Source organism: Felis catus, chromosome D4 (genome assembly GCF_018350175.1).
Source record: "Felis catus isolate Fca126 chromosome D4, F.catus_Fca126_mat1.0, whole genome shotgun sequence".
Taxonomy (NCBI): domain Eukaryota; kingdom Metazoa; phylum Chordata; class Mammalia; order Carnivora; family Felidae; genus Felis; species Felis catus.
In genome coordinates this window covers 6,996,386-7,015,081 of record NC_058380.1, presented here as the reverse complement: position 1 = coordinate 7,015,081, position 18,696 = coordinate 6,996,386, and the positions used below count along the sequence as shown (strand labels likewise).

General features: G+C 47.2%; 1 protein-coding gene across 2 annotated transcripts in view; it reads right to left on the bottom strand.

Moving 5' to 3' along the window:
• Positions 1–3,930: 3,930 nt before the first annotated feature.
• The window catches only part of SPATA6L (spermatogenesis associated 6 like), a 48,325-nt gene continuing 33,559 nt past the window's right edge, over positions 3,931–18,696 (bottom strand). For both annotated transcript variants that reach the window (XM_023243286.2, XM_023243288.2), the window contains 6 exons: positions 17,705–17,807; positions 14,439–14,473; positions 13,490–13,686; positions 9,862–9,955; positions 8,254–8,356; positions 3,931–4,160 (listed from right to left, as the gene is read on the bottom strand). In XM_023243286.2, coding sequence (XP_023099054.2) covers positions 8,267–8,356; positions 9,862–9,955; positions 13,490–13,686; positions 14,439–14,473; positions 17,705–17,807 — 519 coding nt within the window. In that variant the 3' untranslated portion in view covers positions 3,931–4,160; positions 8,254–8,266. The remainder of the gene's footprint in view (positions 4,161–8,253; positions 8,357–9,861; positions 9,956–13,489; positions 13,687–14,438; positions 14,474–17,704; positions 17,808–18,696) is intronic.

The following is an 18,696-nucleotide window of genomic DNA, read 5'->3' as shown; positions in this document are numbered from 1 at the left end:
TCCCCCCACCCCCACCCCATGTGACCCTCCCACACAAGGCACAGCCCGCTGTACATGATGTTTATTGTCCGTCTTGGTGGAGGCAAAGCTGTGGTCACCACAGAGCCCCAGAGAGCAAATGAGGCCCAGCGGGTGATTCTTACAGGTACATGAGGAAAATGGGTATTATATCATGGGCTACAGGGTGCTTTTAAAATAAAGACAAGGAAAACACGTACTTACGGGGGTGCCGGAGGATCACTGTAAAAGCCACAGAATCCCGAAGGGAAGATTTTGGCCTGGGAGCTCCTCACTCTGCCGAAGAAGCTTCGACAACCTATCCATCCGGGAAATGACCCATCTGCACCGAGGAAAAGTTCTTGTCCTCGGCCCGACCTTGCTTTTGCCAAATTTCCTAGCTCTGAGGGCGAAAGTAAGCACTGGCTCTTTCCTCTGATGAGCAAAAAAACTACAGCTGCCCCTGGGCCCGGTGCAGAGGGGCCGACGGGAGCAGACCCAAGGGGCGGGGGGTGGAGAGGAGCAGGCCCAAGGAGCAGGGTGGGGGGGCTGCGGGTGAACTGGGGGTGCACCTCCTCTGTCGGCAGGATTCCCGGGACCTGGGAAGAGAGGAGGGGGTCCTCGCCAAGAACTGCAAGTCCCCAGGGAATGCTGGGTTGGGTCATCTATTCAGAGAAGCACAGCTGTGCTAGAAGATTCATCGGTCACACATGGGCCAGAGCGCTTTCCTCGGGCTGCCCGCACGGAGGCCAGAGGGCTCTGTTAATGGAATAATCGAGTAGAGTCACGGCCATTATGAGCAGCACTCAGGGGCCAGGTCAACCTGCATGCATAACTCATCAAACCTCTGCGGTTCCCCGTATAAAAGCAACCACCTTCTATGTCAAACACACCACGTACACTCTCATCTTTAAAATAGTATTTATAGGGGCGCCTGGGTGGCTCAGTTGGTTAGGCAGCCGACTTCGGCTCAGGTCATGATCTCGCAGCCCGTGAGTTCGGGCCCGCGTCGGGCTCTGTGCTGACAGCTCAGAGCCTGGAGCCTATTTCAGATTCTGTGTCTCCCTCTCTCTGACCATCCCCCATTCATGCTCTGTCTCTCTCTGTCTCAAAAATAAACATTAAAAAAAAATTTTTTTTAAATAAAAAAATAGTATTTATAATGCAGGGTCTGTACGTTTCAGCTAACTTTGGGTCAGCCAGGTGACCTTAGGGAAATACCTCTTTGTGCGGTGGCTTTTGCGTGGGGCGGCCCAGGCTCCCCCAAGGAGATTTTCCCAGGAGCTTCTGCAAACCCAGACCCCATCAAACCTGCTTGTAAACTACGGTCCAGGCTTTGACTTTTTGTGAAAGTCAAAATAGGAATAAGAACTTGAAGCAAGACAGGTGGGAATCTGTATCATGTTTGATGACGTAGGTCTTCCCAAAGAAATCTCAATCCGTCACAAAACTATTCACATTATTACATCCTCCAAAAGCAAAACACCTCAAGTGCAATCCTGGCCCCAATAGGATTCCTCAAAATGGAAATAATTCCTTGAGAAATAGAAAGGTAAAATAAGAATAATTTAAACAATAGAATTAGCTGAGAAAAAAGATTGATCTGAAAACAAAACAAAACAAAACAAACTTTAAATAAGAATGGGCAATGAAGATTTTTTTTTAATGTTTTATTTTTGAGAGAGACGGAGAGAGAGAGACAGAATGCAACCAGGGAAGGGGCAGAGAGAGAGGGAGACCCAGAAGCTGAGGCAGGCTCCGGGCTCTGAGCCATCAGCACAGAGCCCGATGCGGGGCTCGAACTCACGGACTGCAAGATCATGACCTGAGCCGAAGTTGGACGCTTAACCGACTGAGCCACCGAGGCGCCCTGAAAAATCTTGTCCCTAAATGGAACCAAGGAGTCATGCTCAAACCATTTCAGAGAAAATGAACGCTGAATGTCACCGTGTGTGTCTGAGAGGGAACCGCCATGAGATACCAATTCTCTAGAACTGATTTCCTCTAGCTGCTGACACACTTCGTAAGTGATCTTTTCCTGAGGATTCTGCCACAGCCTTCGTGTAACACAATATTTTTTTTATTTTTGATGACTCCTGAGACATCAAAGTAACAAACTGACAGCTCTAAGTCTCAGACACACCCAGAATACAGAAGCAGGTGTAATTTTAAGTACGTTGGCTGTTTTCCAAAGGTCAATGAAATGCTTGTTGTAACATATACACCTTTACTTGGCTGAAAGTCGAGAATAAATGAGCTTTGTTTTATTGTTTCTGTAGGCCTTTTTTTCCTTTAATTATTAATGCTGTTTTCCTAAGTTACCTAACACAAACCAATTCCTGTGGTCATAATAAGAAAAGGAAATTTGACTCTTGCCGAATCCTGTAAAAACTAAGAGATTTAGGGTATGGTAGAGGAAAATGCCAGGTTATAATGTGAAGGAAAGACCGAGGTTCCCATTTCCAGGCCCCTCTGCTCTGGGCTTGTCCCCATGAAGACAAATGAGCCTCCAGTCCCACATCATCCCGCCCGTGTTCTCTTGGTGCTCCTTAACACTGTGTGAGCATTTCATCAGGGCGCCCTTCTAGCTGATTTTAAATGTGGTTTTGGCGGTCACATTTGCAGAATGTATTTACTTAAAGTAGCTCTTTCAGAGAAATATTTGAGGAAGATTTTATTCCTCATAGAAATTTATTAAGCACTGCTGGAAACGAGGAGGGAGGTAAGGTGAGAGGATGGTTTAAACTATAATCCAAAGAAATTAGCCTCCTCTTACAAATGTGTCCTAGAAAGTGACCCTTTAGAGCCAGATCTGAATTTTCCTGACATAAAGCCCCCTCTTCCCAAGTTTTCAGTGGACTTCATGTAAATCAAGCCTAACATTAACTAACAAACAAACAAACAAACAAACAAACAGGGGTGCCTGTGTGGGTCAGTTGCTTAAGCATCCAATTTCGGCTCAGGTCATGATCTCAAGGCTCGTGGGTTCCAGCCCCGTGTCAGGCTTTGTGCTGACAGCTCAGAGCCTGGAGCCCGCTTCGGATTCTGTGTCTCCCTCTCTCTCTGCCCCACCCCCACTTGCACTCTGTCTCTCAAAAATGAAGAAACATTGAAAAAAAAATTTTTTTAAACACACAACAAAACCCAGGTTTACCAAAAAGAGAAAATCAAGTTGACCATTGTTCCCTGGAAGATTTATGGGGTTATTCCTGTAAACAGCAGCTTCCTCTAGGTCAAGTAAAATGTAAGCTGAGAAGAGGAGGATGGAAGGAGGGAAGGAGAGAGAGAGGGCAGGGGAAGGGGGAGGGAGGGGCAGAAGGAGGGGGAAGGAAGGAAAAACTGAAAACTTTTTAAGAGGGGCACCTGAGTGGCTCAGTTTGGTAAGCGTTCAACTCTTGGTTTTGGCTCAGGACATGATCTCATAGTTTGTGAGTTTGAGCCCCGCACAGGGCTGTTTGCTGTTGGTACAGAGCCTGCTTGGGATTCTCTCTCTCTCTTCCAAAATAAATAAACTTGAAAAAAAAAACTGGGGCACCTGGGTGACTCAGTTGGTTAAGCGTCCGACTTCAGCTCAGGTCATTATCTCGCGGTCTGTGAGTTCGAGCCCCACGTCGGGTTCTGTGCTGACAGCTCAGAGCCTGGAGCCTGCTTCAGATTCTGTGTCTGCCTCTCTCTCTGACCCTCCCTCATTCATGCTCTGTCTCAAAAATAAACATTAAAAAAATTTAAAAAAAACAAAAACAAAAACCTGTTCAAGAACACATTGGCTGCCACAAATGAGGAGCACCTCCAAAGGCGTCCTGAGCTGTCCGATTTCTACAGGTGCCCTCCCAATAAAAGCACCGGCCACTCACCCTCTGCTACTTTCTCGATCAAGCTCGAAACACACGCACACACAAAGTGTATCAAAAAGTTTCCAGCTTGACAAGGAAATACGAGCCCCACACTGGAAACACTTTAATCAACGACTCTGACCTAGGTACAGAAGACTAAGTGAGTACAGGGTTTGGTGTAAAGGGGGTGAGACACTGGTGATTCCACGCACATAACAAAAACTTGTTCATTTCTCGAAGGATGTGTCAGTTGACTCGATGAGTGAGTTCTTCGCGATGCTCCTCCAGTTTCCCCTGTGAAACCGTCAACGTCACGCACGGCATGTGATCCTGAGAAAAAGGGCAAAGGATCAGCGCCAAGGAGGAGACGGTGATTTCGCTCAATCCTAATCTAGGCAAGTAGCTCTTCCCGAAGATCCCTTGGTGTCTGAGCCCCCTCTACGTTCCCAGTGCAGGGGGAGGCGACGTTAGGGAAACCTGACCAAGCAGCTGTGTGACCTTGGGCAGGTTACCTGACTTCTCTGCATCACATCAGTTTGAGGACAAGCCCCTGTGACAGGGAGTAAACAGACTCCTGCCCGCCCAGTGTAGACAGAGTGAGGCTGGGAGCTGTACCAACCACTGTCTTAGGACCTGGAGGCCTAATGAGCTGAGACAGACCAAAAATCATCATTTTAATTAACTTTTGTCCTTTTTTGGTTTCTTTCTTGATTTTTTTTCCATTTTGCTACTCTTTAATTTTTCTTTTTTTTTATTTTTTTTTAACGTTTATTTATTTTTGAGACAGAGAGAGACAAAGCATGAACGGGGGAGGGGCAGAGAGAGAGGAGACACAGAATCAGAAGCAGGCTCCAGGCTCTGAGCTATCAGCCCAGAGCCCGACGCGGGGCATGAACCCACGGACCACGAGATCGCGACCTGAGCTGAAGTCGGACACTTAACCAACTGAGCCACCCAGGCACCCCACTTTAATATTTCTTAATGTCTATTTTTGAGAGAGGAGAGAGGGCACATGGGGGGTTGGGGGCAGAGACAGAGGGAGAGAGAGAATCCCAAGCAGGCTGTCAGCACAGAGCCAGACATGAGGCTCGAGCTCATGAACTGTGAGATCGTGACCTGAGCCGAAATCAAGAGTCAGATGCTTAACCTACTGAGCCACCCAGACGCCCCCCTATTCTTTAATTTCAGAGATGTTTTTGTGCTACGGTTCTCGTCTGTGTCTGAGGACACGAGGCCTGGGTTCCCTGCCCGCCCTCTGGCTGGAAGCATTCCTAGCGGACTGGCCCCTGCTGCAGACCGGCCATGGTGCTGGAACTCAGTGAGCTGGAGCTGGTGCCGTTTGGTCAGTCTCTGTCCCCTTCCTCGGAGGGTTTTCACAAGGAAAACCAACTATAATACGTGGCTGCGGGAATGAGGTGCTAAGTGGAGGTTCGTTCGGGAGCAGAGGGCAGCGGGCCTCAGTCTGCCTGAGGGACCAGGCGTCGCAGAGGACAGCCCTGAAAGCTCGCCCTTGAAAGCGGAGTCTCAGTGAGCACCTGCCAGACACACACAGTCAGCTCACACACTTGGTAAGGACCGAAACACAGAGACAAGCACGCATTCTAAGAGAACTAGGGGGTGGGGAGTGGTATACGGGATTTTTTTTTTTTTTTGGTGGCAAAATTCACATAACACAAAATTTTATGTTCATGGTTTGTAAAATTTTAACCATTTTGAAGTATACAAGGGATAATCTGTTTTATACCAAAAGTGCCAAGTCCCAAATCATCCAGAATAAGGAGAAAGAGATGTATTCCCACCCCCACTACCCGATTCTTCCGCCCGTTCCCTTGTCAGACAACTGGATTCACTGTTTCTGGGTCAAGAATTGCTGGTCCTTTTGTGGTAAGAGTCGACTGTTTCATTTCCCCCAGTCTTGAGATCACTAGGCACCCAGGAGGGGGACAGCTGGTCAACAGCAAGAGAGCCGAAGTGGCAAAGGCAAGCGATAAGAATTGGAGTCTCCAAGTGGGAGACGGTCCTCGAGAAAATCAAGGTTGGGGAGAGGTAGTGGAAGCCCACGGGGGTCTTCTATGGATGCTCCTCTCTGGGACTGTCTTCCTGACCCAGAGGGGGGACTCTAGCCGTCCCATTTTAGTGGCCTGATCTTGCTTGTTTGGATCCTCCCTAGATTCACTGAGATACTCAGCATCCTTGTAATAAGTGCCCTGTTTGCTTAAGATGAGCCAAGGTCACCCGTGTTTCTTTGCACGCATGAACACTTTCACGGACACAGCCCTCCAGGACTCCTGCCTCCCCAGGAATGCATGACCCAAACAGTGGGGGGTGATCGGGGAGTGGTATGGAGCACTTCCAGAGAAGGCCTACGAGACTATTCCAAACCAGTGGGTGGGAACTTGTGTTTGGAAGGAAACCTATTTTCTTTCTTTCTTTTTAAAAATTTTTTTTTAATGTTTATTTATTTTTGACAGAGACAGAGACAGAGCACGAGTGGGGGAGGGGCAGAGAGAGCGGGAGGCACAGAATCTGAAACAGGCTCCGGGCTCCGAGCTGTCAGCACAGAGCCCGATGCAGGGCTCGAACTCACGGACAACGAGATCATGACCTGAGCCAAAGTCGGACGCTCAACTGACTGACCCACCCAGATGCCCATCTTTCTTTTTTTTTAAGTAAACTCATCCCCGACATGAGGCTCAAACTCATGACCCTGAGATCAAGAGTCACATGCTCTACTGGACTGGGCCAGCCAGATGCCCCAAAGGAAACCCACTTTCTAAGAAGTTACTCATTTTTTTTCTTCCCTTCACTCTCTCCCCTCCCATCGGCATCCACGTATCAGCTGGTTTTGGAACTTGATGCCAACACAACTTGGCATTCAGTGATTATGTGGGCACGGTTCCCATGGCGGTAATTATGTGGGCCCTGTTCCGTATAACTGCCTAATAAATGCCGAGATGACTATTTTGGCAACTGGAGATTCAGTGGCCCAGCATCTATCCTTTAGTCTACCAAGCAGAACGTTCTGGGGTAGAAGCTTGGAGAATGGGCTATTACTGAGCTGTCCTCCCCACACCTCGGTGCTAAAGGCAGCGAGTCCTGGCCAGCCCTGGAGGTGGGGGGGAGGGGGTGTGCAAGCAACTTGTGCCCTGAAGCATGAGTGACCCTCGAGCCAGATTTTCTGGTGCCCAACTACTGTGAAAACCTAGCATCTCATCTCACACTCCTTTATGGTTTAAAAAGACTCATAATCATTTTGATGTTGCTAGGATGCTAGGGACTACATAATACAACAACACAGGATCCCCGAGGGAGATGTTCAAGGGCACCGTCCACGGACTTTGCTCAGATTCCCAAGGGCTCTGCTCTTTCTCCCCAGGGCTCCCCTATCACACAATCTAGGTTTCGGGAGGCCACAGAATGTTCGTATTCCTGGCCATGCCATCCACTGGCCATGTGACCTTGAGCACGGCACCTAACCTCCCTGCGCCTCAGTTTCTCTATCTATGAAATGGGACTAATGACAGAACCTACTTCATAGGGTTGTTATGAGAATTAGACATTCACTCATCTTTTTTTTAAATTTTTTTTTAACCTTTATTTATTTTTGAGACAGAGAGAGACAGAGCATGAACGGGGGAGGGGCAGAGAGAGAGGGAGACACAGAATTGGAAGCAGGCTCCAGGCTCTGAGCCATCAGCCCAGAGCCCGGCGCAGGGCTTGAACTCACGGACCTCGAGATTGTGACCTGAGCTGAAGTCGGACGCTTAACCGACTGAGCCACCCAGGCGCCCCAACATTCACTCATCTAATGCACGCAAAGTGTTTGGACCAGTTTCTGGCACTCAGGAAGCACTTTGTAAGGAAGAGCTATTCTAATTCTAGGCCCAGGCAGGAGAGGAAAAGAACAGAATTCACTGCATCATATGGCCAACTACTTACCATAACACCTGAATCCTAGAGTTGGCCTCATCCCCTCGTTCGACACTCACTCATAAAGGGATACCTACCGAGCACCAACCACAGCGGAAGGTGATCTGATACAAGGATACTTTTCCCAAGAAAAGTGCAGAGCGCTTTGGTCACGAGACCAAAGGATAAATAGAAGTGACCCAAGCAGGGTCTGGAAGCAGTATTCTAGATGGAGGGCAGCATGTGTAAATACCCCACAGCAGGAAAGAGAGCCTATAGCTCAAAGAGGTCCCATTAAATAAGAGGGTGGGAAGGAGGGGAGAGAAAGAGAGACAGAGACAGAGACCGGGCTAGCCGACCACAGACACGCGTGCTGTGGTTCTACCGCGTGGAAGAAGAATGTGGCTCTTAGGTCTCCACCCCGTCTCCTGTCCACCACATTTTCTAGTTATTTCATGTTGACAGGAAATTAAGCAAATCAAAATGGGAAACAGCACTTAAGCTGCTCACTTACGTAAGACAGCCGCTTAAAAGTATCTCTGTTCCTGCACTGGGTATTTCTTCAGCGGGTAACTTGGTCTTTCAAGGATATACTTTGTTTCAGAGATAGTATATTCCTGTAACAAAACAAACCTGGCAATTGCATTACTCACAGTGTCATATAGATCAACGATACCCAGATGTGTGCTTCTGCATGTAAGAGGCCGGGGGGGTGGGGGGGGTGGGGAGGGTACCTAGGTGACTCAGACAGTTAAGCAAATGACTCCCGATCTCAGCTCAGGTCTTGATCTCAGGGTCATGAGTTCAAACCCCCGCACTGGGCATGAAGCCTACTTAAAACAAACAAACAAACAAACAAACAAACAAAAAGAGGTCTGTGACCCATGCATGCCCCATACATGTGGTTTACTATATATGTAAATACATGCAGATACTTTCTTCTTTTTTCCTTCTTTTTCTTCTCTCTCCTTTCCTCCTTTCCTTTCCTTTCCTTCTTTTTACATTCTGAAAGGATTCCCTTCCTTAAAAAGACTAGAAATTAACAAAGCAAAGCCAATGACTTTGCAGAGAAGAAGAAAAGTAATTCACAACCCTCTCCATGAAAATCAATATTTATTTGTTTGTATTTTTTAATGCTTTTATTAATTTGAGAGAGAGAGAGAGAGAGAGCGCGCGCGTGAACGGGGGAGGGGCAGCTAGAGAGGGAGACACAGAATCCGAAGCAGGCTCCAGGCTCTGAGCTGTCAGCACAGAGCCCGATACGGGGCTCGAACTCACGAACTGCGAGATCGTGACCTGAGCCGGTCAGATGCTTAACCAAGTGAGCCACCCAGGTGCCCCAATGCTCATTTATGAGTATCATCCTATAAATCTAGAACATGCCAGTGTTTATATAACTCAAGATGACCGCTTCAACTGCTACATGGTGTCGTTAAATCCATCCATGGGGGGCACTGGGGTTTACTATATATGTAAATAAATGCAGATACTTTCTTCTTTTTTCCTTCTTTTTCTTCTCTCTCCTTTCCTCCTTTCCTTTCCTTTCCTTTCCTTTCCTTTCCTTTCCTTTCCTTTCCTTTCCTTTCCTTTCCTTTCCTTTCCTTTCCTTTTTTTTACATTCTGAAAGGATTCCCTTCCTTAAAAAGACCAGAAATTAACCTCTCATTGGAATTCCTTGGAAATGGCGACAGGTCCCTTAGCTCGTGCTGCACTCCGCAGTAGACAGAGTACTGGGTATATCTAACTATGGGTTAGAAACTGTGCTCCGGACCGGTGAGAGGTCCTCCCTCAGTCCCTGAAAGGACCGTGCGCCCTCACGATGCAGGACCTCTGCCCCGTGCATGTTGAACTGCAAAGTAGCTGCACTCATGGGTCAGATGGAAGCTCCTGTGTCTCTTCCTCAGGGAAGCCCACCCTGATTCCCAACCACGGCAATACCCCCCCTTTCGTACGCTCTCAGGACCCCATGCACCCTCCTTGGTAAGTGTCACAACTGTACATTTATTTCTACGGTGGCCTGATTAATGTCCATCTTCCCCCCACCAACACACCCCCCTCGGAGACTGTAAGTCCTGGTTCCCGTGGAACTTTGTCAGCGATTAGGTGTTCCCAGAAGCCCTACCTTGTTTAGGTGTTGCTGAGCTCTGTGGGATGTCAGAAGACTGCACACCCTCTCGTGGATCTTCCTCCAAGTGGACTGAGAATAAAGGTGGAATCTGCTCAGAAAATGAAACAGGTCAGAGTGTTAGGCAACTGCTGAAAAGGACACTAGAATACGGAACGCTGTGGGCTGATATTCACAGCCTGATGGCAAGAAAAAGCAGCAACAGGCAACCTGTATACATAGTGTGGTTTCAGTGTCCTTATTAACCCCGATGCATACAACACACACTGACGAATAAAAACCACAGGGTGGAGAATGGCCTGTGTGGGGGTGGGTGCCTGTGAGGGATTCTCTTCTTCTTTGCTGCGTGCTTCAGATAGCTCTCTAAAGAATAAAGCCTGCGTTCACGTTGAAAAATTTAATCCGCCAATGTTTAACACGAAACGTAATCCCAATTGTTTTCCACCACAAGGACTTTTTTTAACGTTTATTTATTTATTTTGAGAGAGACGGCATGCATACATGCATGCATGTGAGTGGGGGAGGGACAGAGACAGGGAGAGGGGGGAGAGAGAGAGAGAGAGAGAGAGAGAGAATCCCAAGTAGGCTCCACTGTCAGTGCAGATGCCAACACAGGGCTCGATCTCAAGAACCACGAGAGCATGACCTGAGCCAAAATCAAGAGTCAGACGCTTAACCTGACCGACTGGGCCCAGGAATTTACTGTTTATCTCGCCTACTTTAGGCTGAGCAGACCCAAACTTCACCACACACCTTAGGGTGCCTTTCGGTTCCTCACATAGGAGGCACTTTCTCCCTTCCACACCCGCCAGCACTGCTCGCTAGGGCCTGGAATGCTGCCACTCCCACCCCGATCCCCACTCCGTGCTAACCCCGACTCCCCTTCAGAGCTCAGTCCAATCACTGATTTCTCAGCAAAGTCCCCCCTGAGCCCCCTCCTGTAGAGGGAGCCGGCTCCCCTCCTATGGGCACTTGGAGTCCATTCAACGTCATTCATAGCACTTCACCCAGTGACATTTTGTCATTATTTGGTTAATGTCTGACATTGGGATGGGGGAGGGGGACGCCTGAGTGGCTCGGCCGGCTAAGCATCCGACTTTGGCTCAAGTCATGATCTCACGGTTCGTGGGTTCAAGGCCCACGTCGGGCTCTGCGCTGACAGCTCGGAGCCTGGAGCCTGCTTCCGATTCTGTGTCTCCCTCTCTCTCTGCCCCTCCCCTGCTTGTGCTCATTCTCTCTCTCTCAAAAATAATAGATATTTTTAAAAAGCTATGCAAGGATTAAAAAACACACATTGTTTTCTAAAAATTCCTAAGAAATGTAGCAATATGTTGAAATCATTCTCTTCAATTAATGTATGATACACACTGGACAGTCCTGGGCAAGCCAGATGGCCTTTCTGTGACTGTGCTGTCCTTTGTCACAGTTGATCGTAGCCTTATCTACAAACTCATAGTCTAATTAGTTCCAAAGTTCTCCATTTAGAGTGATTTGGGGCACACAGAACTTGCTGATCCGCCAGGGGTAGAGGATAAAAATCTGATCTGCAGCCAGAGCCATCATCCTACAGTCAAATGTCCTAACTCCTGAGAATGAACTTGAAAAAGCTCCCCACTGCCTTCCATTAGCTTGGCTTCCACAGTCCCTCAGACCCTCAGCCTTGGCACCCACTGTTCCCTCAAGCTGCTCTAACTTCTAGAAGGTGCCAGAGCCCTGTGGCTTCTCACCTCCAATCCCTCCCCTCCATTAACTCCATCAGAATCCAATCCCCTCCCCTCAAGGCCCACCTGGGAAACACCACCTGCTCCATGAAGCATTCCTTCTTCCTGCTTTATACTCTGATAACATTTGGTCTACACTATTCTCAAAGTCCTGCCTTGTAGAAAGCTCTCGGTACACATTTGTTTTTACATCCTCTGCTAAGTTGCAAGTTCTCAGAGATCAGGAGAAACGTCTTCAGTGTTAGTGTTTCCAGAGGCGCCTGGGTGGCTCAGTCGGTTAAGTGTCCAACTTCAGCTCAGGTCATGATGTCATCCCTGCATCGGGCTCTGTGCTGACTGCACGGAGCCTGCTTGGGATTCTTTCTCTCCCTCTGTGTCCCTCTCCTTCTCTCTCTCTCTCTCTCTCTCTCTCAAAAATAAAAAATAAACATTAAAAATAATAATAAAATAAGTCCTAGGGATGTAAAGGACAGCATGGCAACTAGAGTTACTACCATATTGCATATTTAAAAGTTGCTGCAAGAATAAACGTCCAGAATTCCCATCACAAGAAAAAAAAAATGTGTAACTATGGCAACAGGTGCATACTGGATTTACCGTGGTGAGTATTTTGTAGTCTGTACAGATATCCAATCATGATGCTTGTTGTATGCCTGAGACTAATATAATGTCAATTATTCCTTTTTTAAAGCTGTCTTAAAAATATTATCTTCAGGGGGCGCCTGGGTGGCTCGATCAGCTGAGCGTCCAACTTCAGCTCAGGTCATGATCTCACGGCTCGTGAGTTCGAGCCCCACGTCAGCCTCTGTGCTGACAGCTCGGAGCCTGGAGCCTGCTTCGGATTCTGTGTCTCCCTCTCTCTCTGCCCCTCTCCCACTCGTGCCACATCTCTGTCTCTCAAAAATAAACATTAAAAATCTTAAAAAAAAAAAAAAAATATATATATATATATATATATATATATATATATATATATATAAATATATAATCTTCACCACTTCCCAGCATTAAGGTGACCACATGTCATGGTTTACTGGGAGTAAGGCGTTTCCCGGAATGCAGGACTTTAAGAGCCAAAGTCAGAAGAGTCCCAGGCCAACTGGATGGCTGGTCATCTTACCAGAGAGTACAATTTGGGAAATATGGGTTCTTCTCTCAATTTTGTCCTGCTTACCAGATAGGTGCAATTGTGGGGGGGGTTTATTATTTGTGGCAATCATATAAATAAACCAAGAAAACATGTCTAGAAATACACCTACATGTTAGTAATTCTTGTCTTTGGGTGGCAGAACTATGGATGATTTTTTTTCACCCCTGTCTTTCTGGAATTTCCCAACTTTCTATAGTGGGTGCTTTTCTACTGGTGAAATCAAACTCTTGGGGCGCCTGGGTGGCTCAGTTGGCCGTCTGACTTCGGCTCAGATCATAATCTCACGGTTCGTGGGTTCGAGCCCCACAGATCCCGTGGGCTCTGTGCTGACAGCTCGGAGCCTGGAGCCTGCTTCGGATTTTACATCTCTCTCTCTCTCTGCCCCTCCCCAGCTTGCACTTTGTCTCTCACTCTCTCTCAAAAACAAATAAACATTTTTTAAAAATTATTTAAAAAAAATAAAGAAATCAAACTCTTGAAGGTTTAAACTTACGAAAGATGAAAAAACGGATAGATAAATAGTATCTACACCAAGTTAGCTGTCTGTCCCATTTTCAACAATCATGAGATATGCTTTCCACAGGCAAGAGAAAAGGCTCAATCCTTCCTTCTGGGAAGATTTGAAAAGAAATGGTGATTTTTCCTATCACCAGCTGAACACTCGTCAGGAAGCCAACTGGTGAAGTGACCAGGCTTTACTCCCACTAGACCACAACACGCTCTTCAAACGAAGAGACGGGTGCTGGCCGCTGACCTTTCTCGGAGAAGGGGCTGATCCAGAAGAGGGCTAGAAGATCTGGAAGGCTGGTAGGTGGCAAACGGGGCTTCCCGGTGGAAATCGGCGTCCCCTTGGTTACCATAACTGGGCGACGGTTTTCCAAACTTACTTGAATCTAAAGGTGATGGTGATTCTTTCCTTAAAACAATCCGTTCATCTGGCTCTTTGATAACCTGAGTGACAATGTGCATTATTCTTTAGCTGTCATTTTGCTTTGGTCTGCTTAATTAGAGCCGGGGGTGGGAGGGATGAGGAAGGGGGCAAGCTAATTGAGTACCTGCCCCAAGGAGCTCCTGCAGTAAAAGAACGGCAGGAGTAGGCGGTACTGAAACAACATGCTGAGGAGTCAAGGTCAAGGGAAGGAAAACCAAAATTCTGCACGTTTGGCACATATGAACAAGCCAAAATAAACTCATGCTCCGAACTTTGATTTGAGAGGATCAGGGATTATCGGGTTTGGTAAAGATACAATTTCTTAAATAAAATATTTAAAGGCCGTGGCATCAAAAGCTCAGTATATCCCATCCCTCTGCCTACATCTATTTTCATGTTGTAACGTACAAGTGTGAGCCTTCACCTTGACAAACCAAACTTCAAGAGTAAGTGGCTTGCCACCTCTTTGTGTCATGAAAAGTATTTGATTGGGGGAAAAAAGCAATAAAAATACCAACTGGTAAAGCAGGTACTGGGGCGTTCGACCCTGGTGATTCATTCCACAAAAGGAAAGAGCTTGTAGGAGGGGAACAGAGCGACCAATGCAAGAGGACAGTGGCGCCTGGGCATCTCTTAAACTCTAGTGCAGCTACAGCAATTCCACAAGCAGCACTTGCTGGAAATAGCCTTTCCACCCCTCGTTGGGGAACGCACAATAACCGACATTAGAAGCTGGAAATAAATCATTTACAAATGCTACGTCTACAATTACCTTTATGTTAGCAGCAAAGCTGTCAAAAGAAGAAGCTAGAAGAGAGAGGAACAGGTGTTTCAGTGATTCATTTTTACCGGGAACCCCTAAAACTGCTGTTAGGTCTCCTCCGCAGCAGCACAAAACTATGACACGTGAATGAATTATTAAAGAATCTAAGCGCTCCCTTGTAAATTACACTGTCGACTTTTATGCGTCCCTTGAGTCACAGTAATCCTATCTCTGAGTGTTTCCGTCCTTTTGAGGTCCGGTGAAGTTGTATTATTAATGACAGTACACGGGGACGTGGAAAGGGCGAAGGAGGGTCTACAGTGAAGCAGTAAATTCAGTAATCCTCACGCAGCCTGGAAAACAAAACAAAACTCATATTCGCCCAATTGCCCAGAGCCTAAAAGAAAACCGTGTGACTCTCATATAAAATTCATTTACTCTGCGTCTGCCATTCTCTTCCTTTTTGGTTTACGTGGAGATCCTATTTATGCACAACTCTCCAGCATGCTTGTCCAAGGCAGACACGATTGTTAAATGGGGACAATGAATAGACAAGAGCTTGGGAAAACATAATGCAGCCAAGTGTAAATCATTAGGATTACCCGAAACAATCATGAGTAAGTAAGTAGACCGCAGGCCAGAGACTGGTAAGGATGACTGGGAAGTGAAGAAATGAATACACACAGGCAAAATCAAGACTAAACTGGATTCTTCCAAAGTCAGAAAAAAAAAAAAAAATGCTTTTGGAATGAGTATTTGCAGGGCTAGGCCAAAGACACCGTGACTTCCCCCTCTGCGCTTGGGGCTTAGGCAGTGACAAGGGCTTTTTATGGACTGCTGATGTCCCTCTGTCACTGACAGTAAGAAGGAAGATACGAAACGGGCTTTTTAAAGACTGGTAATCGCCACCACTTCCCGGCATGCAGGTGTGTGTGACTACCTTGTCCCAGAAGTTCCCTTCTCCCCAACTCCTAGCTGAGCCGGGAGCTGGCAATGCTAAGGCCCTTTACGGCTATAGCCACAAATCTGCCCTGTTGATACAAACCCCTTGCTACTGGCTGGGATCTCTGCCTTTCACAAGGGGCCTGCCCTGTTCTCTTGCTTCTCAAAGTGCAGTCCCTGGACCAGCCACGTTGTTATTACTGGGAAGCTTGTAAGAAAAGAAGGCTCCCAGGCCCCACCCCAGCCCTACTGAATCAGAATCTACAGTTTAGCAAGAGCCCCAGGTGATTCAAATGCACATTCAAGTTTGAGAAGCCGCTGCTTTATTCTGCCTTAGGCCGGGATGAACGAGCTGACCCTTGACCTAAGCAAAGGTCTGGCTTGGGACCCACAGGGAATCCAAGGATCTGAGAGCCCAGAGGTCTGAACGTCTTCTCTAAAGGTAGGTGTGCCCTACAATCTGTAACTTCTCTGGAACCTCAGTTCTCCACCTGCCAGGATTAAGAAAAGACGGAGAGGCTGAGACCAGTGTGAGGCATGAGAGTCCTGTCGTAACTGAGCCAGCATTAAGCCCAACGTGTCCTCTCCAGGAAAGGACACTTTGCCGTTGTCTGATCTCACGGTAATAGGGAAGGCAGTGCTGCTTTTATAGGCTACGTGGGTGATTTTCAATCCAAAGGACTTAAATTAAATGTCAGAGGTGATAAAGCACTTTCTGCTTCAAACCCCGTACTCTGTCCTTGGTCGGCTGCTAACAGTCACCGTGTTCCAGGAACACTGGTTTGAGTTACTAAAAGAATCTGTGTAGCCCCTTAAAAGCATAAGCCTTTAAGCCTAAAATAGGGAATGTGCTGTCAGGATTGGCCTCGGTCCAGTTCCACCAGGCGTCAAGAAAATAGGCCAGCACTGCAAGCCTAAGAATTTTTATCAGGTTCAGGAATGGATGCACTTCACTGCCGTGACCTTGGGAGCTGCCACATCATAAGGTACATGCCACCAAGGGATGCATTAACTCAGTGACTCTCAACATAAGGTTCAGGGACCTCCCCAGGGCTCACCAACAACTTCCAGGAGATCTGCAAAGTCAAAACCATTCTAATAATACTAAGACACGAGTTATCTTTCTCTCATTCTCGCACGAGAGAATTTTCCAGAAGCTACATGATGTGTCATGACATCACCACTCTACGTGGCTAATGGAACGTGTGCTTGTAAAATTCCCGTATATTACAAATTTCTCAGTTTCAATTTCTAATATGCTAACCATTAAGAGGTATCATCCACTTAAACAAAAGCTCTTTGGGGACCTCAATAGTATTTAAGAATACTTCATTCAAAACCCCTTAATGCAAAAGGGTCCTGGGGCACCTGGGCGGCTCAGTCCGTTAAGCGTCCAACTTCAGCTCATGATCTCACGTCTCCTGGGTTCGAGCCTCCCGTCGGGCTCTGTGCTGACGGCTCAGAGCCTGGAGCCTGCTTCGGATTCTGGGTCTCCCTCTCTCTCCACCTCTACCCCGCTCATGTTCTGTCTCAATCTCTCTCTCTCAAAAATAAGTACACATAAAACAAATTTTTTAAAAGAATGCAGAAGGGTCCTGACAGTTGCACGTGAGACTCCCTGCCTTAACCTAACTGCTTCAGGTGGAGCTGGCGCTCCTCTTGGCTGACCTGGCCTCTTGTAAAGCAAAGCTTTGATCTCCACCAATCCCCTCCCACACCCCCGGCTCTTTCCCATCTCGAGAAATGGTGAGCCTCCTCTGTTAGCTATGTGGGGTGCCTTTGAGGGTGTCCCACCAGGACAAGCTGGCCCCTCTTCCGGCCCAGCCACCTCGTGACGGTGCTAACTCAGAGCATTCTCCTTCAACAGCGAGGGGGACCAGGAAGGGGACAGCTCTCCCTGGCCTCTGCTCCGTGGGAATGCCTTCCCTGCAAGCTCCACAGCTGGACGGCACTTGACAATTAGGCCAAAGATTTCCCCCCCAAAAAAGTGGGATGCTTCAGAATGAAAGATTTAGGGAGCACCTGGGTGGCTCGGTCAGTTGAGCATCTGACTCTTGGTTTCGGCTCAGGTCACGATTTCATGGTTCGTGGATCCAAGCCCTGCATTGGGTTCTGTGCTGACAGTGCTGAACCTGCTTGGGATTCTCTCTCTCTCTCTCTCTCTCTCTCTCTGCCCATCCATCCCCCCCAACTCATGCTGTCTCTCTCAAAATAAATAAATAAACATAAAAAAAAAAGAATTAAGGAAGATTCAGAAGGAGGATGGGGAATCTGTAGGAATAACCCAGTAATTCCACTGGGGAATCTGTAGGAATAACAAGAAACTCCAGTACCTCTTCTCCCTGGAAAAGGTAAGTTTGAAAACTTAGGTTTTGTCCTAGACTTCCGGGGCTGAAGCTCTGAAATATTGTCACCAAAAGGCTTCGCACTGTCCACCTGAAAGAAAGGAAAGAAATAAGATTTGAACCTACCATAGCTCATGTTACCTTCTTCTCATTACCTGTAGTGCCTTTCTCCCATTCAATTGCGGGCCACGCAAGTAAGAAGGGAAGGCTGGGCAGGGGGGTGCCTGGGTGGCTCAGTCAGTTAAGTGTCTGACTTTGGCTCAGGTCATGATCTCACAGTCCATGAGTTCGAGCCCCGCGTCGGGGTCTGTGCTGACAGCTCGGAGCCTAGAGCCTGCTTCAGATTCTGTGTCTCCCTCTCTCTCTGCCCCTCCCCTGCTCGCGCTCTGTCTCTCCCTCTCTCTCAAAAATAAAATACATTAAAAAAATTTTTTTAATAATTTAAAAAAAAGAAGAAAAGGTTGGGAACAAATTGAATCATATCTCCATGTATGTTAAATGTTATTCCAACAAAGGAAGCTGTGTGTCCTTACCTTCGCTGAGGGTAAACAGGAAGGTATGAGCTAGCTCTTAGCATAAAGTTGGACACAAATTATATTCTAACCACAGGTTCAGGATCAAGCCCAGAAACGAGTAAGTGAAGTTTATTTCGAAATCTTTCAAAACAGGACAGTTTCATGTTCCTAAACAGGACGCAGTGCTGGCCTAGGTAGGGTCCTCCCTGAAATCAGGGGATTATCACAAGGTGACATTTCAGCCTTCCCCATTCTCTTCCAATCTGAGTGCCTGTATCCTTAAAAAAAAAAAAAAAAAAAAAAGAATAGTGGCAGCTGCGTTATTTTAATTAAGGTGACCTTATTATCCTGACTGGGCAACATAATCTGTAAACAGGTCCAAACACTTGAAATAGCGAACTAACTACTTCAGAATACTTATGGCATAGAGTTGCTGGATTTTTTTTTATCTTGTTTATTTCTGCC